The sequence below is a fragment of the Dermatophagoides pteronyssinus genome, unplaced genomic scaffold (genome assembly GCF_027571235.1).
Source record: "Dermatophagoides pteronyssinus isolate colony J.1.1.1.1 unplaced genomic scaffold, Derpt_VIB-CSIC_2022.12 sq0033, whole genome shotgun sequence".
NCBI lineage: Eukaryota > Metazoa > Arthropoda > Arachnida > Sarcoptiformes > Pyroglyphidae > Dermatophagoides > Dermatophagoides pteronyssinus.
The window spans coordinates 297,738-320,296 of NW_027461557.1; the positions used below are offsets into that span (position 1 = coordinate 297,738).

The window sequence follows — 22,559 nt, forward strand, 5'->3', positions numbered from 1 at the left end:
AATCTTTAAATAATTTTTCTTTAAAGTTTTTGTTTCATTGCTTTTGGTCATTGATCTTGATTTGTATCGACAAAGATTACCAGTTTTACAAATCAAATTAAAAATTAATAAAGAAATTTTCTCTTCTTCCAGGTTCTATACCAGAAATCGATGATTACAAACAACATTTACGATAGCCAAAAACGATTCTCTAAAATTTTCTTTGATCCAATGTTGTAAAAGTGTAATTACACACACATACAGCAATTGTTTGTTTGTTTGTTTGTCACATTTGGTAATCGTTTTATATCGTTTCAATACGATGTCAACAACAACAACAAGGGATCCATTTATCAGCAACAATAACAACAACAACAACAAAACGGTCAATAACAACTCAATAAATGAATGAGAGCGATCTTCTCTTCTTCTCAAATGGCTAAATAAACATTTTGATGATGATGATCATTTGTTTGGTTTTTAAATGTTTTGTCATTATATTTTCGAGAATTATTTTCCACAATACAAAATACAAATCGAAACGTTGTTTATGAACGTTGTTGGTTAATGGTTTTGGCCCAAAATTGAGTTCGAAATTACCCAAAATTATCATCATCAGTGAATATTCAAATCATTATCGTTGTTTATTGTATAATAATTAATCTTGTTTTCAAAATTAACATTAATGATGATGATAATAATGATTAAAGGTTAAAATTCTTTCTTTCTGTTCAGAGCAGATGATATTTTAAGATATTACATAATAATCTTGCAAGCTGTATCATCAATTTTGTTTTTGTTTTTCAAACAAAACTTTTGAATTGCGTAATTTATTGTTGTCAGGAATCAGGAACAATATCTGATTCAAATATGATGTGTAATAAGTATCGATATGACGGGTCAATCCAATTTTTTCAATATTGATGATATCGATTCTTTTCAAGCGCAGCCAAAAGAGAAAAGAATTTTCAATTCAATCATTTTCATCTGAAAAAATGGGAAACAAAATATTATTATTCATTGAAAACAATAAACTTTCATTTGAATTTTTGAAGAAATTCGTAAAAAACTGAAAAAACCTTACTATTTTCATCATTCGAACCAACCAATTCAGAGAAAAAAAGTTGATGAAATTTCTCTTTCTGGATTTACTTACTTAATGTGCTCAACTTTTTCATTTATTCAGTATCTTTTTTTGGGGGGAGAATGATAAAATGACAATGATAAATGTTTGTTTTCTGTTCGAATGGTTGATGGTCGTTGGTATTTTGAAATGATAATGTTTGCTGTATTCTCATTCGTTTCGTTTTTGGTTGGGGGCAATCTTCATAGCGAGGTTTGTTGGTTGGTTGGTTGATGATTTCACCACCATTTTCAATTCGATTTTTTTTTCGCAAAAAAACCATTCGATGATGATGATGATGATATACTTGTGTGTGTGTTTTGTTTAATTCTTACTAAATTATTTATAATTAAAAATGGTATCGCAACAAAAATAAAAGAAAGAAAAAACAAAATAAATAATTCATATCAATTAGGATGAATTCGAAAACGAAAAACGAGAAAAACCAAGAATTTCTTTCGATGAATAATATTCTTCGTTTTTTTTTCGTTTTCAATTCGAATCTTTTTTTTGCGTTCGAATTTTTTTCCATTGTTTCTTGTGGCCGGGAACTTTTTCTTTCACTTTTCTGTTTTCGTTTTCGGGAACTATTATTTCTTGAAAAGTTTTTCCTTCCCCCCTCAGTCGACAAAAACCCATCATCATTTTTTGTTTGAATTTGTTTTTTTGTTTTCGGTTTGAAAACAACGAAAAAAAACAAAACCAAATTACATCAAATTCGCATAAAATCTATTATTATTATTATTTGTGACGTAAGATGATGATCATCCATTGTAAATGGAGAAAAATTTGAAATTGGAAAAAAATATATCCATGAATTCTTCAACTGGCCCCCCATGTAAATATTCTCCACCACGGCCAAAAAAAAGGTTATAATTTATGTATGTATTTCTTGCAAATATTTTATTTTAATAATTTCATTTTTTTTCATTTGTTTTGAAAATCAATTTTTAAAAAATTTTGGAAAAGAATTTTTTTGGAAAATATTTTACCGGGAATTTTCTCACTACATTCGAATATTCGAATATTATTATTATTGGTTGGCAAACAAAAAACAAAACAAAAAAACAAAATGGAAAAAAAAATAAATTTTTTAATTGTTGTTTTCAAAGTCTTAAAACTATCCATCCAAAATCAAATCAAATCAACAACCACAAACTGGATTGATCGATTGTATTGAGGAAAATTCATTCATTCATTCATTCACCGGTCCAAAAATTTTTTTTCATTGAAGTGGATGACGAAAATTTTTTCCAGCATATTTAGCTTTTGAACCTAATTCTTCTTCAATACGAAGAATTTGATTATATTTAGCTAAACGTTCGGAACGACATGGTGCACCGGTTTTTATTTGGCCAGTTGAAAGACCGACAACCAAATCGGCAATAAATGTATCTTCAGTTTCACCTGAACGATGTGATACCATTGTTCCCCAACCATTTGTTCTGGCCAATAAATGTCTAAAAAATAAACCAAAAAAAATCATCATAAAATTTCAATCATCAATTAAAACTTTCGCAAACAACTTACGCTTGTATTGATTCACTAACTGTACCGATTTGATTAACTTTCAATAGTAAACAATTGCAACATTTCTTTTCGGCTGCTGTTTGTATACGTTTTGGATTGGTTACAGTCAAATCATCACTAAGGTTAAGATAAACAAACATTTATTAATGAAATTTGAAAATTTTCATCATGGTTAAACTTACCCAACAACCTGGATATTGACTGTACTGGTAAAACCAGTCCAATCATCCCATGCATCTTGTTCGAAAGGATCTTCAATCGAAACAATTGGATAATCTTTAACAAAACCACGATAAACATCAGCCAATTGTACTGGTTGTAGCCATGCTGATTTATCGGAATTTGGATTTTTAAAATCCAAATCATATTTTCCTTCACGATAAAATTCCGAAGCAGCAACATCCATACCGATATCAATTTTACCGGAATAACCAGCCATCTGTATAGCGGTCATAATCAAATCTAAAGCTTCTTTATTACTTTGAATATTTGGTGCAAAACCACCTTCATCACCAACACAAGTAGCATCCAAACCATAACGTTGTTTAATAACATTTTTTAAATGATGATAAACTTCTGAACCCATTTTCATTGCCTGTGTGAATGATGATGCACCTGTTGGTAAAATCATAAATTCTTGCATAGCCAAACGATTACCAGCATGTGAGCCACCATTAATAACATTGAATGCCGGAACAGGTAAAACAAATTCTTTAATACCAGCCAAATCAGCCAAATGTTGATATAATGGTACACGTTTTTTTGCAGCACCAGCTTTAGCAATGGCTAATGAAACACCAAGAATAGCATTACCACCAAGATTTGATTTGTTTGGTGTATTATCCAATTTGATTAAAAATTCATCAACTTCTTTTTGTTGTGTAACATCAAGACCCTTATTTTGGAAACAATCAACAATTAGCAATTAATCAATGGGAAATGGTAAGGATCATCATTATTTTTGCTTACCTGACTAATCAATTTTGGTGCAATAACATTATTAACATTGGCAATAGCCTTCAAAACAGATTTACCATGATAATTGGCTTTATCTTTATCACGAAGTTCTAATGCTTCGTGGATACCGGTCGATGCACCACTTGGTACAGCGGCACGAAAAACACCTAAACAAAACAGATGAAAAAGATTGTCAAAATCAAATCTGGTCACATCAATCGAATCAAATCAAACAATAATTTACCAAAATCAGTTGTCAAATCAACTTCCAATGTTGGATTACCACGTGAATCAAAAATTTGACGTGCATAAATTTTTAGAATGGACATTTTGAACAATTTACTTATGGAAAATGATGATTTCTTGACGATAATAATTAGAAATTAAGCGGCTAAACAACGGATTTGTTTACTTTGAATGACGGCGAAAGTTGACTTTGAAACAATTTACTCAATGACAGTTTATATTGGATATTTATATAGACGCGCGCGTGTTGAACAGAACAACAAAAAATTCTAAATGCGACGGCGCCGTTCGAATATTCGATTAACGTTATAGCACATCACGTCATGTTATTATGAAAAAAACATTCGAAAAAAAGAATTTTTTCGAATGATATTATCGTATGATATGGAAATTTTTGTTGTTGTTGATAATATGACCTTATTGTTTTTGACAATGATGGAAAAATAAAAAATGTCATAATCATTCAAGTGATTCAGAAGATTATGTTTTCAAGTATAAATGGTTATTATCAATGTTTTTTTTTCGATATGACCGAAAGCTCTATTGATACGAAAAGAATCTTATCTCGAATGTTCGATTCAAGAAGATAATTCAGTTCTTTACATAATTATCATCCATCGTACATTGATCTCCATTAATGTCAATAAAAATTTAATGATTTTATCAATTTTTATTGATAAAATTTTTTTAAAGGACAGGGAAATTAATTTGCATTTGTAATTATGAACAAAAGATGGCACTACAAGAGAATTTCGAAAGAATGATAATTTTTTGGCTCATCGAAGAAAAAATTTGTTTTGACATTTTTTTTGTTTGTTTGGTAAAATGAGATGATTTAATCATCATCAAAAATCAAATTTCATCAAATCATGGGTTCCATAACGGATGAATGGTAAGTTTTTTTGCAATTTTTCTGATTCTGAGTTTTGATTTTCCAAAAAAAAAGGTTAAAAGATGTTGAAAGTATTGATGAATTTGCCGATCAACTTATGCATAAAATTAATCAACGTAATCAATATCCAACAAATACGCCGGCATTTGCAAAGGTTTGTTGTTCATTTGAATTTGATTTGATTTTTTCCAAGTTTTTATTCATTTGATTTTCAAATTTCGGCAGAGTGATTTATATATAAAAGATTTATTTCGAAAATTTCAACGTAAAATTGGTCAACTACAAGAAACGCTCAATCAATTGGCAACAACAAATAAATTGTAAGTTCGCTTGACAACCAGGGAAATTTTCAATTTGAATTTTGAAAATTTCATTTTATGTTTTGCACTTAGAACACAACGTGAAAAAGAACGCCGACAACGATTAGTTGATCAATTTAATGATCGTTGTAAAAAAATTGAAACATTTTTACAGAATCCTAAACATTCCTCTTTGTTAAATAATTATGAATCATCATCATCACAACAACAAGCACCAATTGTTAGTTGGAATGATGGTTTAAATGTATCGGATTCAACCACAAATCGATTTGAAAATGTTTCCAAAATGAAAGAAATTCAACAAAATTTGTTTAAAGGTTTGTGTTTGTTTGATTGAATCAATCAATCAAATCATGGAACTTTTGATTCTATTTCTATATACAGAACAGGATCAAAATATAGATTCATTGACCAATGTTATAACAAGACAAAAATATTTGGCACGTGAAATTGATTCTGAACTTACTGTACAAAATGGTTAGTAGTGATGTAAATCAAGGATTAGTTAGACAAGCTAAATGTTAATTACTAATTTTATAATTCCCAAATGATTTCTAATTGAAAAAATTACATCATTTTTTTGTTGTTAGAAATTTTGGAAGATATTGGTGAAGCAATGGATGATAATACTGAACGTTTACTTCGTAATACACGGAATATTCGTTTTGTTACACGTGAAAGTGGTACATGTGGTATGTATTTTTTTGTTTGTTTTTTGTCAACTTTGAAAACATTTGAATAATTTTTCTTCTTCCTTTTTCTCTAGCATATTGGACAATAATTATATTATTATTGATTGCCATTTTGGTAGTCAGTATTGTGCCTAATTAACTAAATTATTAACTAATTTTGTTATTTACAATTTTTTTGATATCGCGCGTTTACTTTGATTTTTTTTCAACTTAAAAAACGAAAATCAACATTGGCTCAAAAAGTTATGAATGAAAAAAAAATTTTTCTTTACAAAATCATCATTTTAGCATCGGATTTTTTTTTTTTTTTTTTTTTGAATTTGCTTGCTGTTGTGTAATACAAAGTTTTGTCTTTCTGCTTAATGATTATAAATTTATATTTTTTGATTTTTTATTATTAAATATATCAACTTTGTTAAAAAAAAACCGTCGTTGATCTTTTAAACATCGACTGTATTATCTTTGAGCTGGCTGGCTTCGAGTATTATTTCGAGGAGAATAAAGAGTGTTTCGGATGGGATAAATAATTTTCGACTTTATCATTTTCATTTTCATTTTTTTCGTTTGGTTCCCGCGGAAACAACAAAACGAACAACAGGATTTTTTCACTGAAAATTATTATATTTTTTTAGTTTTTTCGAACGAAAGAAAGCTTAAAAGATTAGGAAATTACTCTATACACAGAGAGAGAGATTCTGTCGACAACAACGTGTTGTTGTTTAGTTCGTTATTTCATTTTTTTCAACTGAAACAAACTAGCTTGGTAAATCAGAAAAGGAAAATTCACAATTTATCTTACTTTCATTTTTTTTTCTGGTCGGTCCTGTTATTCGTTCGAATCCCGTTCGAACGCGAATTTCACAAAGATTTAAAAAAACCGTTTTTCCTCACTTGCTCTCCATAATAATTTTTTTTTTTGATTCATTACCAAAACTTTAATTCGGATTCTCTCTGTGTGAGTGTGTATTGTTTATCGCTATAAAACGATGTTTTTTTCTTTCGTTTATAATTAATTTACTTCTTGAAAAGCCCATTATGTGGATGATGATGATTATGATTATGATGATGAAATTTGCATATTTTTCCCCTTAAAACGAAACGAAAACCTTAATAAATATTTTGGTCCCTAAAAAATAAAAATAAATTTTGTTTCTTTGCCCCCATACTCATCATCTTTATTTTTTTTAATGTTACTAATAAAGAAACTTTATGGAAACAAAAAAAAAAATCTTTAAAATTCTGTCTCTTTATTCTCACTCAAATTCATTCATTTGGTTTGGTTTTTTTCTCTCTCTCTCTCTCTCTCTGTTTGAATGTAACAGATCTCATAGACACCGAAACAGACACAGAAACACACACACATCATTTTCGGAATAAAATTCCGCAAAAATAATTTATCTTTATTTTCATTTTGCTTCTCTCTGCGTTTGCAAAGTATTCTAAATATGACATTTTGACATAAGATCTTCACACATACAGAGGGTATATTTGCTATTACACACTGGTATCTTGTAATTTTTCTTCCTCTTTTCTTAATAAAATGATTCATTTTCACGGAGAGAGAGAGAGAGAGAGATGAGGAAAATGAATGTGAAAACAATTTTTCAAGTGTCATCTTTACCCAAAAAAAATTCTACCCCTTTTCATAATTTTTTTCAATTTCACATTCAAAGCAATGAAGAAAAACTCAACATTGACATTGATATGTTGTTGTATGGAATTTCTTCATTTCATTACGTTTAAGGAAAAAACATTTTTAATATTCTTGTGTTTGGCCATCCCTTTCATTATAATTGCCATAATATCTCTCATCATCAACAGCGCTGATTTCTTGACATATTTTAATCAACATTTTTTCACTCAATTCAGTTCATACAACACACACACACTGATCAAATCAAGGAAAAAATGTTTGCATAAATTTAATAATTTTTTGCGGGGGGAGGGGGGAAATGAGAATGAATCAACATCATTTTGAATGAATGTAACCACCACCAAGAATACCAAGAAGAAGATGAAGACATTTCATTTTTCATTATCTTATTTTTGGTGTGTTTGTCATTCAAATGTTGTTTTGGTTGTTTTGGTTGTTGAAAGTGTTAATGTCTTTGAAGTGTGTGTGAATGATGATGATGATGATGATGATGTTTTTGAAAAGTAACATAGGTTTTTTCTTTTGACACCGGTCTGATGATATTTTATTGAAATTGATAACACTTGGGGAGACTGGAGGGGGTAAAAATCAACATTATTCTTATTTTCGGGAATGACTTGTGTATTTTATATGTGGATGATGATCAATAATCAATAATAATAAGGGTAAAATGGATTACCATTTTCCCTTGTAAACATAACCACACATATTACAAAGATTTTTCATGTTTTTCATCAGCATATTTCATTTGTTTTTTTTTGTTCGCTGTTGTTGTCTATCTATAATGATTTGTTTTTGTTTTTGTTGTTTTTTTCAAGATTTTCCTTTCATCCATTTGGTTTATAGTCACGCGAGACAAAATAATGTCAAAATAATGATGATGTCAACGTGTTAAAAACAAACCAAACAAACAAACGTATCGCGATAACCAAACAAAACATTGGTTATTATGTGTTAACCAGCCAGACAAACATCTGTCCATTTTGAATTTTTTTGTTTGAAATGAATTTTTCAAAACATTATCTGTGTTTAGGGTTTATCTAATAGATTCATTCGATGGAAACAAAAATCTTTGAACAACAAAAGAAAAATGCTCAAAATTTTCCGAACAACAAGAAAATATAAATCATATATTCTCTTATTTCCATAAAAGTATTAAAAGAGCATCTCTCTTTTTTTTGGCTTTATGTTTCTTTTCTTTTTTCTTCTTTTCACACTTTTTTTTGAATCCTCTTTTCATTTTTTTGTTTCGTTGTTGTTTTTCGGATTTTCTTCTTGTTGTTGTTGGTGGATCGAACATTATCATCTTCATAAACATCATCATAAACAACAACCCAAACAAACAAACAACCCAAAAACGACAAATATGCCAATTTTTTTTTCTGTTTTGCTTTATGATTCTGACTGGCTGACTATAAAGAGGAAAAGAATTTGTTTGATAAGAAAGAATTATTTATTTATTCATATTTGGCTAATACCTACATACAAAAAAGAATCAGTTTTTGATTCTTTCTTTTTTTTTGAAAAGAAAAGAAGAAAGAATTGGAAAGAAAAAACAGAATTGAAAAACAAAACCTATACAAAAAAAAGATCATTCGATTTGTCAATATGGATTTTAAAAGTTTTTCGTTCGTTCGTTTGATTAAAACTTTGTTTTTTTTACAAAACAAATATCCACCATTGTTAAAATAGTTGATCAACTATATCAACAATGATTGGTGTTAATTTAGCCACACAACAAAAAAAGTAATTAAGATAACCATTAAGGTTATTATCTATTTATTATTTACCTTTACCTATTTTATTTTTATTGACTTTCATTATCATTATTATCAGCCGCAAAATAAACTAAAATATATTATTTTCGGATCCCAAAAAACAAGCTTGTCCGGAATATTTTTGGTCAGTCGTTCGGAATGTTTTGGTCGGTCGTTCGGTATTTTTATTATGATTTATTCTAATCGATAACATTGTAACCATTGTTATGACGTGATCTATGTGATGATCTATGATGACCATCATAACCAAAATGATAATAATGATAATCAAGAGAATTGAATAGGAAAAAAAATGGTCGCCAATAATTTTTCCATTCATTCATTTAACAGGTTCCTTTCAATTAATTCGATGTTTTGTTCGTTTTTATTTGTTGAATTTCCTCAATGTTTTTTACTTTTTTCTTTCCCCAGGATAATGTGATTGATTTTCATTAATAATTATTATTCAACGCTAACGACGACAGTGGTTTTTACCTATTATGTATTGACCTTTTTTTCTTTCTTCCTCTGCTGTGTATGGACAAACACCCTACAACAAAAAAAACCCAAAAAGTGATTTTTTTCTCATTGTTTTGGTGAATCCAGAATCTGTGCTGTACATTCATCATCCACCAAAACAAAACAAAAACAAACAACCATTGTCATCATCATCATTATTACATAGTTGTCAAATGTCATTTTCATTCATTCATTCATTCATTCATTTTTTTGGATGGGGGGAAAGAAAAAAATATTCTTTCCTTTGTGTTTTCCTCTTGTTTTGTTTTGCCTGTAAAAAAGCAATTTTATGCATTATATAATACATAATCTATAGCCGTTCTAGTCGTTGTTTAACATTGTCTATTGGTCGATTGTTTATTGTGTGTGTGTGTGTGTGTGACAATGACAATCGACCAATACACACACACATTATGTTTGTTTGTTTGTTTCATAAAATCATCATCATCATTATTATCAAAATGTGTTTATCGGGTCGCGGTTATTCGTTATTCGTCGCGGTTATTATTCGTTTTCGTTCATCTATAACTAATAAATTACTTTATTATCTTTTGTTTTCTTTTTTTTCTTTTTGGTTCCATATTCGTGTGTGTGTGACTTTATATTCCGATTCTTTGCTTGGTTTTGTTGTTTTTTGTTTTGTTTTGTGGTTTTCATTCATTCATTCGATTGACTTTCAATGTTGTTTATGATTGTTGTTTTCGTTGACTATCATTGTATCTCTCTCTCTTTCTCTTTTTATAATAATAAATATTATTCTTTCTCTTTATATTTACCCCAAGTCATTATTGTTATTAGTCTTTCTCTCTTTCTCTCTCTCTCTTTCACTATATTGATAAATTATTATAAACTTTTCTCACGCACTTTTCATCTTTTTTTTCGCTCCCCCTTTGTTCGAAAATATAGAATATAGACCTGATCATGAAATATCGTTGTTGTTTTTTTTTTCGTTTGTGGTTTGGTTTGATCAAAATCAAACACCAAAAAAATGAGATAGGTAAATATGGACTATCAGTGTGTGTGTGTGTGTTCCACATTTATATGTTTCTCTAGTCTGATTCAGGTAATATGTTTATCCGGTTGATCATCATCATTGTCAATTTTAACTAAAAGATACGAATGTTTCACAGCAAAAAAAATTGGTTCCTAATCAACAACAGAAAAAACCGTCATGAAATTTGCACGAATGATGATGACTTTTGGATGGAAAAGGAAAAAAACAAAAGATTCCAAAAAGTCAATGATGATGATGATGATATGATCATAGTCACTATGGGTTAATGAAGATAATTCATTCATTTTGGTTCTGTCTTTTTCCTTTGTTTTGTTTTGTTTTCATTTCATTTTTTTTTCATTATTTAATAAATCAACACGCAAACACGAGCTTAATAATTTATCTTCTTTTCATCATTGTTCCGGTTGTCATCACAATATTTGTGTTAAATACATGTATGGTCCATTCATAGATCAAGTGAAAAAAAATGGAAAAAAAGAGTTTTCTACAGATATGGTTGGATGTCTTTTCTTTAATTTTTTTTCATTTTTCGGGTTGGTTAATCATTTAAAAAACACTCAAACACTTTCAGATGCTGTTGTTTTTTTTTGTTCATTCAAAACATCATTATGATGATGGTAGTGAAACGTTAAATATGATTTTTTTTGTTTTCGGGATCATCACTTGACTTTTTTTTTGTTTTCGTTTTCTTTTCTTGAAATTGCTTAGTGATATTCCCGGGAATATGACGTGTTAACAAAACAAAAAAAACAATAAAGGAACATTAAATCATCTTTATTATTATTAGATTCAATAAAAGAAAAGAATATTCAAACAATAAAAAATGAATGAATAAAAATGTCTTTATTGTTTGAATATATATCACTTTCAACAAAAAAAAAAAAAAAAAAAAAAAAATTCCTTATGCTTTTCTTACCAAGCCAGGATTTTATAGTCAAGTGAGGTTAGGTTGATGGCCATGACTATGACTGTGATTCATGGTTGAGTTAGGTTAGGTTAGGTTGATGGTCATGACTATGACTATGACTGTGATTCATAGTCAAGTGAGGTTAGGTTGATGACTATGACTGTGATTCATAGTCAAGTGAGGTTAGGTTGATGGCCATGACTATGACTGTGATTCATAGTCAAGTGAGGTTAGGTTGATGGCCATGACTATGACTGTGATTCATAGTCAAGTGAGGTTAGGTTAGTGAAAAATTTTTTGACAAAAAAAAAATCCAAACATTTTCTATGCGAAGAAAAAAAATCGAAATTAGACCATGTGGTAATAAATAAATATATCCGACAACGATGATAATAAAATTGGCGCCATTCAGAAAGAAAACAACCGTCCAACCCATCCAATCAAAAAAAAAAAAAAAAAAAAAAAAAGAAAAAAGTGGGCTATAAAAAAAATGAATAAAATTGGTTAGGTTATGCGCTGATTTCTATCCATTTTTTCCCGTTTTATCATCACTCTTTGCTTGGCGTCAGAAACTATAAACTAAAAATATATAACGGGAAACCTATACTGAACAACATATAATGTATGAAAAACCTGCAACAAAACAGCAATAATAACCGGAGAAAATAACTGAAAAAATACCCGTCTCTCCCCCTCTCTCTCTCCCGCTATATCCAAAAACACATTATCACCATTTTCATTTTCAGAACCAAAAAAACTTGATGATTTTTGTAGCCGACAATTCTCTCTGCCTCGGTTTGTGTACGGTTCAGTTGTAAGCTTGAAGTCAACCTGTCAACACATGCACACACTCTTGGGGTTTTTTTCAGTTTTTTCTCGTTTGGTTTTTCAAGAATATTTTTTTTGAAATTATCATCAAAGTGCTGGTGGTTTTCTCCCCCCAGTTGATCCAGTGTGTGTTAAAATCAAAAATCGACCGAAAAAATAAATCAATTTTCAGTTTAAAGCTCAGTTTTTTCGTTCGTTTGTTCACTTAATTATGATAATGATTAATCATGGTTAATGAATGAATTATGATTATGATGAAAAAATTAATAATTTCAAAAATGAATTCATTTTCGACGTTTATTTCGAAAATTTATCACCAAAATCACCACCGTCACCGTCACCATCAACATTATCATCAAATGACAATTCTGTTGTTGATCATATTCATGTTGACATTTATTTGTAAAGGTAATCATTTTTGAAATTTATTCCCGTGTGTGTGCGTGAGTGTTAAATGGTGGGTGGGTGTGCGTGGGCGTTTATGTCGATGATGACGATGATGATTTAATTAAGGAAAAAATTTCTGATGATGACCACCACCAAAGATCATTAATATTCTGATACAGTAGTTTACAGGAAAGTAGGAGGAAGAATTTACCTGGAGAATAAATTATCGTCACTTTTGACCTGATTGATTAATATTGAACGCATTTAGTGTCGACGACGGAAAAAAGAAGCCACAAATCTTGTGATGACATATGTTTTCCAGAGAGAAAATTTCATTTCTGATTTCTGATTTGTGTTTTAAATAATAATTATTTGCTGTTGTTGTTGATGACAATCCACAGAGAGAGAGAGAGAGAGAGAGAGAGAGAGAGAGAGAGAGAAAAAAAGAGAGCAAACAACGTATAATTAAGACAAAAAAGCCAGCTATGTTTTTCCGGATTTTCGAATGAAGAATTGTATTTCGAGAATCTTTTCACCAGAAATGTTATAGAAAAAAAAATGAAAATTTTCGGTTTTTTTTTGTTTCTGTTGTCACACTATATGAATAATGTAATAATTTTTTTCTTCCTTCGTTGTCTGTCTTTGATTTTTTCTTGTTTGCTACCTGAATCAATTTTTTTCGTTTGTTCGTTCGTCTTTTAACCTTGTTTGTCGATTTTTTTTTCGTTTTTTATTTTCCGGTGAATACAAGCTACCTGATTATTATACAGTGTGGTGACAATGAATCGATCGAGTGAAAAGAGAGGTTCACATATTTTTTTCTGTGCTTTTTTCGAATCAATTCACCTGATTTACCTGATTCAATGTTGATGTTAATTAAAAAACAACAACAGCAGCAACAAGAATCCATTTTTTTGGTATCATCCTCGAACCTTGAGGGTTAATTAATTGTTGTTGTTGTTATTGCTGTTATTGTTAATCGATTGTGATTGATTAATTCTTGTTGAAAATGATGAGAATATTCTTCTTTTTTTGTGGAGATTTTTATTGTTTTTTTGTCAAGCTAATAATTATTTTTTATCCTTGCTGCTGTTCCGCGGGGTTAATTATTTTTCATTTTTTTTCTGCTGTTGTTAATCACAGGTTTCCAGATAAGAAACAAAAATAAACCCAAAATAGGAAATAATATTTTATCGATTGACCTGCATTTGATGAACAGAATTTCAAAATTCAGAATTTTTTTTTCTCTTTTGATTTTTTCAAAACTTTAAAAAAATTTTTTAATTAATCAACTAATGGGGTGGATAAGTGGGCAGATGGGTGAGCAAGTGTTAGTATAAGGTGGTGGTGATCGTGATGATGATAGTCAGTCAAATATAATCATCATCAGCATTATTATCATTCCAACAGAGAGAGAGAGAGATTAATATTTTATTTCATTTTCTCTCTCTCTCATGAACTATAACACGCGTATTGATCATTAACACACACATAGCACCAACAGCAGCAAATGACGAAATGAAGATATGAAGAAAGAAACAAAATGAAAAAAAAAGTTATTATTCATTTACGATCATTATCATTTCATTCATTTGTTGGTTTGTTACGGACAACAACAAAGTTAAATTCTTTTTTTTCCATATTTTCCCTATCAATAATTGAATAATTTCTGCATAAATACAGAAAAACGAAAAACAAAAACGAAACCCGAATGTCATCATCAAATGCAAAGAAAAATTCATATTTCTCTTTCTCTCTCTTTTTCTCTGATAATAATATTCGAATATTGTCCCTGGTAATTGTATGACTTTAATGGTTATCGTTATTATCATTATTATGGTTATATGGATAGCCAAAAATGAATGAGAGAAAATCGATGATTGTCATTATCAATATATATATTTTATTCATCATATATTTTATGATCATTATATGTGTGATTCTCTTCATTCCAAAAGTTCAATTTATAAGTTTTCAACTGATGATGATTTAGGCAATCTAAAAAAAAAAAAAAATATTTGATTGTTTCATCAGGATCATAATGGTTTTTCGTTTTCGTTTGTTCATTTTGTTACCGTTTCATTCCATTTTTTTGGCCACTGAATTTTGAATTTGAATTGTATCAAAAAAACAAAACGAAAAAAAGAAAAAAAGTTTATGAATAATAAATTCATAAACAAAATACGTTTGTCATCACTGTTCGGATCCAGAAATGAGAGAACCAAAAGAAAGAAAAAACCAAATGATGATGATGAGAAACATCATCATATTAGTGGTGATAGGAAAAGTTGGCTTCTCTGTTTTTAAAAAACAAAAAAAAATTGATTTTGTTGTTTTGCTGTTTGCTTGTCGATGTTGTAATTATATGCAGGAAAGCTTATATTTTTGATAAATTGAATTATGACTTAATTGAATAACTTTTGTTTTGTTTTTTATGAGATTTTTGATAATGGATTCAATTTTTGATCTTGTTTTTTTACTCACTCACCTATTTCTACCCCTCTATTTACCACTATTTCCACACATACATTTAGATTGTCAAACATTACGTATCGAAAAATTTAATGTACCTGAAGCAATTTCAAATGGTAGCCATGCAATATTATATTGTGATTATAATCTGGAAAATAGTGAACTTTATTCAGTAAAATTTTATAAAGATTATATTGAATTTTATCGTTATCTACCGAAAGAAGAAGATTATCCAAAACAATCATTCAATTTGGATGGTATTTATTTGGATGTAAATATCCAGTTTTATCAATTTTTTGTAATTTTCGTAATTCTCACATTTTGTAATTTTCATTCACTTTTACAGCTTAAAAAATCCAACGCAACTCATGTAATATTACATCATACAGATTTGGTAAGTTTTTTCACAACTGGCGGCTGCCTATGAAATTCTGTAATTCTGTTTTATCTTTGTCCAAACAAACGAAACAAAAAAAACAAAACAATACAACTTTTTTCCGTCCATAATCATCACATTCAACCATCCAAATCATTCAATTGTTATCACCTAATTTGTATGCGTAAAATTCATTACATTTTGGTTAGAATTCTGATGGACTTTATGGTTGCGAAGTTAGTACCGAAGGTAAATAATGATAACAAAAATTTTTTTTTCCTGGTTTATGTTTGTGTGCACCCTATTGTGTGACCTGATCCTGATCTTTAACTTTTTTTCACTATCTCCTGTTTTGTTTTGACTTAGGTCCTGCATTTGCAACAAGAAAAAATGAAAAACTAATGAAAATATATGGTAAGTATTTTAGTTACCATGATAGACAAAACCAGAAAACAAAAGAAAAAAAAGAAAACCCCAGAAAATATAATCATTTGATTCGAGTGTTGATAGCCATGGAAAAACAACAACAACAAAAACACTGGGAAAAAAGAGCCATCATGATTCATCATATTAATTATTTAGGAATTGGTTTCATTCATTCATTCATTCATTCATTGGTTTTATTTGTCGCACATTTTTTTTTGGATCTATAAATTTTCTACAAACGATAACAATAAATACATTCGAGCTAATTGAAATCTCTTTGGACCAATCTCTCGTTTGTTTTTTATCTTTTTTTTTTTTATTTCTTCTTTGACGTGATGATGGCCATCATCATATTTTTCTTTGCCACATTATTATTATTACCACTGATGATGATAATGGTTTTTTCTTACGGTTCTTTTTTATTCGTTGTTTTGAAACAGTGTTACCCGATGAAACATTAACAATCAATGGTAGTTGTGATTATTATCGTATTGATGAATATGTTAATTTTGAATGTATTTCCGGTTATGGTTGGCCAAAATTAAATTTAAATTGGTTTATTAATGATTTACCGGTAAGTTTTGTTGTTTTTTTCTGATTAAAATTCACTGATTTCAAATTACCTGGGTTTTTTTTGTTTAGGCACCAAAAGAATTTCTAATCAATTCGAAACCAACAATCGATAGTAATGGTTTGATACAATCGAAACTTGGCCTGAATTTTCAAATCAATCCAAAATATTTTCAAAATGATAATAGTTTAAGGATTCGTTGTCAATCATCATTAATGTTTTTATATGAATTAAAAACTGTTGAATATTTGATTGATGGATCAAAACAAACAAAATCATTATCACGTCGGCGATATACATCAGGTTTGAGCATGAAATTTTAAATGAAAAATTTGATTAATTTTCAATGTTTTTTTCCACGAAATAAAGCCCAAATTAATAGCAAAGAAATGCCAATCATCACTGGTATACGTGACAAATATAATGTTAACGATATTGTCAATTTGAATTGTTCAACAACCATTTTGAATGCTCAATTATCATGGTTTATAAATGGTAAAAAAGTAAACAATACCTATCTAACTAAATATGATAAAAATCCAAATAATAATGGTGAATCAATTTTGAATTTACGTTTTCAAATGGAAAAAAAATATTTTCAAACCGAAGAAATTGAATTACAATGTACTGTTTATTATATCAAAATTATTGCCGATTTTCAAGAACAAATCATTATTCGAACATTTAATTCGGAATATCTTTTATCACAAAGTTCTAGTTGTTCAACATCATCGTTAATATTAGGTTATAATTATATTTATTGTTTATTATTTATATTATTACTTTCATCTTTCTTATGTTTTGTATGATTTTTCTTTGTTTGGGATTTTGTAAAAAAAAAGTTTTGAAAAATTATTTAAGAAAATAATGATGATGTACAATAGTATTTTGAATCATTTTCTGTCTGTTTATAAATATATAAAAACAAACATTGTTTCTTCATTTTATTTTTCTTGTAATTATTTTTTCCCAACCAAAAAAAACAATAAAATGATAAGATTTTTTTTTAAACAATAAAATTCTGTAAAATTCGAATTCGAATGTTAATTAAAGAAAAATCCACTGATACCAACGCCATCTGTCGAATGAATTCAGTTTATGTAAATAATTATTGTTGTTTTGGTTTGTTGTTGTTGATCATCATATTTCGTGGTGAATTTATTATCATCATCATTTTTTTTCGATGCTCATTATTATTATCCGGTGAATTTAAATTTAAATTACAATGTCATCACCAAAAGTAACGGGAATTTCACCGAAAGAAGGACCACCACGTACAAAACTAACAATACGTGGTGAAAATTTAGGCTGTAATCAATCGGATTTATTGAGTGTCAAGATTTGTGGCATTGAATGTCTGATCTATTCGGAATGGATTACACCACAAAAAATCATTACGAAATCACCAAATTGTATGGAAACCGGACCGGTTATTATAACAACCGAATCAGGCGGTACTGGTACATCAATGATTCAATTCAAAGCATTGGAACAATCAATCGGTTTAACAACGCCCAGTGGTGTTTGGATTGATGAACAAAATATTTTTCCATTTGATTCATCAACAACTGCATTGGTTATACCAAATAATGATGGTAGTAGTCATACAAAATCGATGCCTATGCTTAAACAACAACAAAACGATATACTTTCCGAATCATTTAATCCATCAATGTATTTGGTTGAAAATCATAAAAATTCATCATTTGAACAATTAAAAAAAGAATATCGAATTCAATTTGAAAAAAATCAATCCGAACCAAAAAATACATTAGATTCGAATACATTTTTAAAGGCAAATATTGTATCGATTATGGATTGTTTGAATGCATTGAATGCCCTATATTTATCATTCAAAAAAGATCGTCAAGAATTCGGTTCGGATTTAACCGTAAAAATTGATGAATATATTAAAAGTGCTAATGAAGAAGCCCATGCTATATTCGACAATATTATCAGTCGTAAAGATGATGCTGATTCAATGCGTAATGCATTAAATGTTCTGCAACGTTATCGTTTTCTATTCAATCTGCCATCAAATATTGATAAAAGTATGCAACGTAAAGATTATGATGTTGTTATTAATGATTTTTTTCGTGCAAAAAATCTATTCAGTGATAGTTCGGTTAATGTATTTCGTAAAGTATTCCTGGAAGTTGAACAACGTATTCAAAGTTTTATATTAACACTTCGTGAACTGTTTAAACAATGTGCCAATAATCTTGAAGATAATAATATTAATGAACTAAAAAAATTGATAAAATATTTATCATTATTAGAAGAAAATAGTGATCCAGCATGGGATGCTATTCTATTGATTAAACAATCATTATTCGATAAAATTAATCAATGTCGACAGCAATATTTATCATCTTCGGAGGTAACCAATGATTCAAAAACATCGTCGCCATCCACCAATAATCAAGATAATCCAGACCAGGATAATAATCCACAAAAACCGCCACAAGTTTTATTCATTGATAAGACATCCAAATTATTTGATCGTTTATTTATGGATTTATTCCGGCTGGGCTGTGCTTATCTGAATGGTGATTTATATAATAAAAATTCAATAGAAGATTTAAAAAGAAAACGTGAAATATTTGAAAAAGATTTACTTACACAATCAATCAAATTATTATGTAATGAATATCGTAATGTTTTATTACCTGAAGCAAATAATTTTAATTATCATACAACATCGACAAATCCAACATTAAAAGATCATATGGATCAAGATTTTGTTCTTTGGTTACCATATTGTTTACGTACAGCGGTACAATGTTATTCAAATCTTTTAAAATTAGATTTCAATCTAATTCATATACAAAATTCCGGTCTGTTGAAACCAATACAAACATTTATATTTGATCTTCGTCTTTATACACTGACTTGTTTGTTTACTCATAAATCAAATGATGTTAAAAATCTTTATAAAAAAGAAGTTTGGAATATACAATTCGATGATATTTATGGTGTACGTACAAATCTTCCATTACAATTTGAAACAAAAGTTATTGAAATTTTACAGCTGATTCGTGATTCAGTCATTCAGATTCGTACGGCCGATGAAATGGATATTTTCACACAGATTAATGTTAAAGGATTAATTAAACAATTGATACAGAATTTAATAAATTCCTTTCTGTATGCATTGGAAAGATCAGCTGCAAATCCATTGTCGGAACAAAATCGTAATATAACCGATGATAATCGCTCATTGATTGTTCTTTGTAATTGTTCATATACTGCCAGCTATGTATTACCAAAATTATATGAAATATTTGAAAAATATGGTTATCCAGATATGACACAAGTGATTCAATTGACACAGAAAAAATTCAAAGATTTGGAGAATAAATTATTAGATTCGTTTATCGAACGTAAACGTGATGATGTTATCGGTGGTATTGAAACATCGATGAGATTTTTCGATGAAAATTGGTTCCAGGAAAAAGAAATGCCCAAAGATGTTAGCTATTATATTAAAGAAACAATATTGAATTTGATTTATGTTCAATCGGAAATTTATAAAATAACACCACAATTAGTTTATAAAACAATGTTGGAAATATTAATGGCAACTATTATTGAAATTGAACGATTATGCACAAGTTATAGTAAACAATTAAGCGATGCTGCTCGGATACAAATGTTGGTCGATATTAATGCTATTGAATTGGTTTTTCGTAAAACTGGACAAGAATTTCATCAACAATTACAACCACGAATTGATAATTGTCGTGATTTAGTTTGTCAAATATCCGATATACAAGATCAAACTATTCGAAAACTTATCGATGATGTAACGAATCGTTTTTGTCAATCAATGCGATTACAAATTAGTTGTTTTAATTTTAATCTGGATAATGGTAATATTATTAATTTGATGAATTGAATAATGATTTTAAACTTGATTAAAAAAAATTTAAAAAACTTTTTTACCGAAAATTTTTTTTTCAATTTTTGTGTTCGATTCGAACAACAACGCCATCTGATGATTTTCTAATTTTTAACATTTTATGCTTTGCGACTGCTCAAATCGAATATTTATAATTATACCCCATTTTCGTGTTTTGTTGTTGAGTTGGTTGTTCCTCAATAGACTTTTAACCAAACCAAAATAAACTCGGGACCTTGATTGGATCATCTTCATCGTCATTCTTCTTCGATTTATCTTAGTTGAAATATTTCTAGTTTATTCGAAAATTTCGACAAAAGTTTTCCAAAATACAATTTTTTGTTGTTTTCAAATTTAAATATTGTGCGTGAGTGTGGGAATTGAAAACGCCCATTACATCAATAATTGCCAAAATAGTCATCCCGAAATTGAAATCGAAATCATCGTTTTAAATTACAATAATGGAATATTGGCTTATATCAGCACCGGGCGAAAAAACATGTCAACAAACATGGGATACATTGAATGAAACTATAAATAAATATGGACCAGATTTTTGTAAAACTTTTCGTTTTCTTCTACCAGATCTAAAAGTTGGTACATTAGATACATTGGTTGGTTTATCCGATGATCTAAATAAATTGGATGCATATGTTGAAACTGTAAGTCGAAAATTGGCACAATCTATTGGCGATATATTGGAAAAAGGCCAATCATTAAATGAACAACTTCAAGCAAATGGTCAAGATTTACATACATATTTAACAAAATTTCAATGGGATTCGGCAAAATTCCCCATTAAACAATCATTAAAATCATTACATGAAATTATTAATAAACAAATTGGACAAATTGATCAAGATATGAAAACAAAAACATCAGCATTTCATAATTTAAAAAATAATCTTCAATCGCTTGAACGTCGACAAACTGGATCGTTGTTGGTTCGTGATCCAAGTGAATTGGTACGAAAAGAACATTTTGTTCTTGGTTCTGAATATATGATTACATTGTTGGTTGTTGTACCGAAAACCTATTACAAAGAATGGCTGGCTAAATATGAAAAATTAACCGAATATGTTGTACCACGTTCATCAACATTATTGTTTGAAGATAATGATCATGGTCTATTCAATGTAACAGTTTTTAAAAAAATTGTCGATCAATTTAAAGTAAAAGCACGAGAGAATAAATTTATTGTTCGTGATTTTCAATACAATGAAGATGATATAAATGCAGGGAAAAATGAAATTGCACGTTTAGAAAGTGATATTAAAAAACAATATCATTTATTGATTCGTTGGTTGAAAGTTCATTTTAGTGAAGCACTTATTGCTTGGGTTCATGTAAAAGTTCTACGTGTTTTTATCGAATCCGTACTACGTTATGGTTTACCGGTAAATTTTGTTGTTGCATTACTTCATCCACCAAAGAAAAATCATCGTAAATTACGTGAAGTTCTTAATCAATTGTATGCACATTTGGATACAACCATCCTTCAAGGACCGATTGAAGATATACCCGGTTTGAATGTTGGTCAACAAGAATATTATCCATATGTTTCATTTAAAATTAATATTGATTTTGTTTCGACTAAATAATCCGGATTCTGATGAATCTGGTTTTTGGTTAGTTTGTTTTTCTTGTCATCATTACCATCATTATCATCTTCGCAATGTTTTTTCTCTTCTTCTCCTTCATTAATCCATTTTCAACTAGCCAACTGTTTTTTTTATTTATGTTGATTATAATTATTAATTAATTATTCCAGAAAATATTCTAATCAAGAAATTATTTAAGCATTCGATTCGTGTTTGTTTGTTTGTTTGTTGTGTGTTTGTTAATTTTATTCGACTGAATAGACACAAAATAAATAAATAAAATTTGATCCATTCCAATTTACAAAATTTTGTCGTAATCTAGCTTATTTGTGTTTTTTTTAAAAAATTTGTAAAAATTTTCCCCAAAAATTATAATTTTAAAAAATTTCTTTAATAATTTTGCAAA

At 28.8% G+C, this 22,559-nt stretch overlaps 5 protein-coding genes and 2 long non-coding RNA genes across 7 annotated transcripts; 5 read left to right on the forward strand and 2 right to left on the reverse strand.

The window, feature by feature from the left end:
* The first annotated feature begins 1,623 nt into the window (after positions 1 to 1,623).
* LOC142645970 (uncharacterized) lies at positions 1,624 to 2,437 on the forward strand. Its single transcript, XR_012846983.1, has 2 exons — positions 1,624 to 1,983; positions 2,072 to 2,437. It is a non-coding gene; the product is annotated as an uncharacterized LOC142645970 (long non-coding RNA).
* Positions 2,176 to 4,036, reverse strand: Eno (alpha-enolase). The gene is made up of 5 exons (XM_027341518.2): positions 3,834 to 4,036; positions 3,602 to 3,756; positions 2,815 to 3,527; positions 2,633 to 2,749; positions 2,176 to 2,562 (listed from the first exon to the last, which is right to left on the reverse strand). Exons 1-5 carry the CDS (start codon positions 3,916 to 3,918, stop codon positions 2,328 to 2,330), a joined length of 1,305 nt encoding a protein of 434 aa, XP_027197319.1. The 5' UTR covers positions 3,919 to 4,036; the 3' UTR covers positions 2,176 to 2,327.
* A 407-nt stretch (positions 4,037 to 4,443) lies between these two features.
* Positions 4,444 to 6,048, forward strand: Syx8 (syntaxin 8). Its single transcript, XM_027341520.2, has 7 exons — positions 4,444 to 4,727; positions 4,782 to 4,881; positions 4,953 to 5,047; positions 5,120 to 5,364; positions 5,432 to 5,524; positions 5,638 to 5,739; positions 5,814 to 6,048. Exons 1-7 carry the CDS (start codon positions 4,705 to 4,707, stop codon positions 5,876 to 5,878), a joined length of 723 nt encoding a protein of 240 aa, XP_027197321.2. The 5' UTR covers positions 4,444 to 4,704; the 3' UTR covers positions 5,879 to 6,048.
* A 6,021-nt stretch (positions 6,049 to 12,069) lies between these two features.
* LOC113794286 (uncharacterized) lies at positions 12,070 to 17,593 on the forward strand. The gene is made up of 8 exons (XM_027344394.2): positions 12,070 to 12,827; positions 15,341 to 15,549; positions 15,625 to 15,672; positions 15,864 to 15,903; positions 16,021 to 16,068; positions 16,521 to 16,654; positions 16,723 to 16,954; positions 17,021 to 17,593. Exons 1-8 carry the CDS (start codon positions 12,665 to 12,667, stop codon positions 17,458 to 17,460), a joined length of 1,314 nt encoding a protein of 437 aa, XP_027200195.2. The 5' UTR covers positions 12,070 to 12,664; the 3' UTR covers positions 17,461 to 17,593.
* LOC142645969 (uncharacterized) lies at positions 14,351 to 15,277 on the reverse strand. The gene is made up of 2 exons (XR_012846982.1): positions 14,882 to 15,277; positions 14,351 to 14,804 (listed from the first exon to the last, which is right to left on the reverse strand). It is a non-coding gene; the product is annotated as an uncharacterized LOC142645969 (long non-coding RNA).
* Positions 17,594 to 17,737: 144 nt separating the features above from the next.
* On the forward strand, positions 17,738 to 20,602 carry Sec5 (exocyst complex component secretory 5). Its single transcript, XM_027344347.2, has one exon. The coding sequence runs from the start codon at positions 17,877 to 17,879 to the stop codon at positions 20,547 to 20,549; it is 2,673 nt and encodes an 890-aa protein (XP_027200148.2). The 5' UTR covers positions 17,738 to 17,876; the 3' UTR covers positions 20,550 to 20,602.
* A 106-nt stretch (positions 20,603 to 20,708) lies between these two features.
* On the forward strand, positions 20,709 to 22,247 carry Vha44 (V-type proton ATPase subunit Vha44). The gene has a single exon (XM_027344356.2). It carries the CDS (start codon positions 21,014 to 21,016, stop codon positions 22,151 to 22,153), a length of 1,140 nt encoding a protein of 379 aa, XP_027200157.1. The 5' UTR covers positions 20,709 to 21,013; the 3' UTR covers positions 22,154 to 22,247.
* Positions 22,248 to 22,559: the final 312 nt, after the last annotated feature.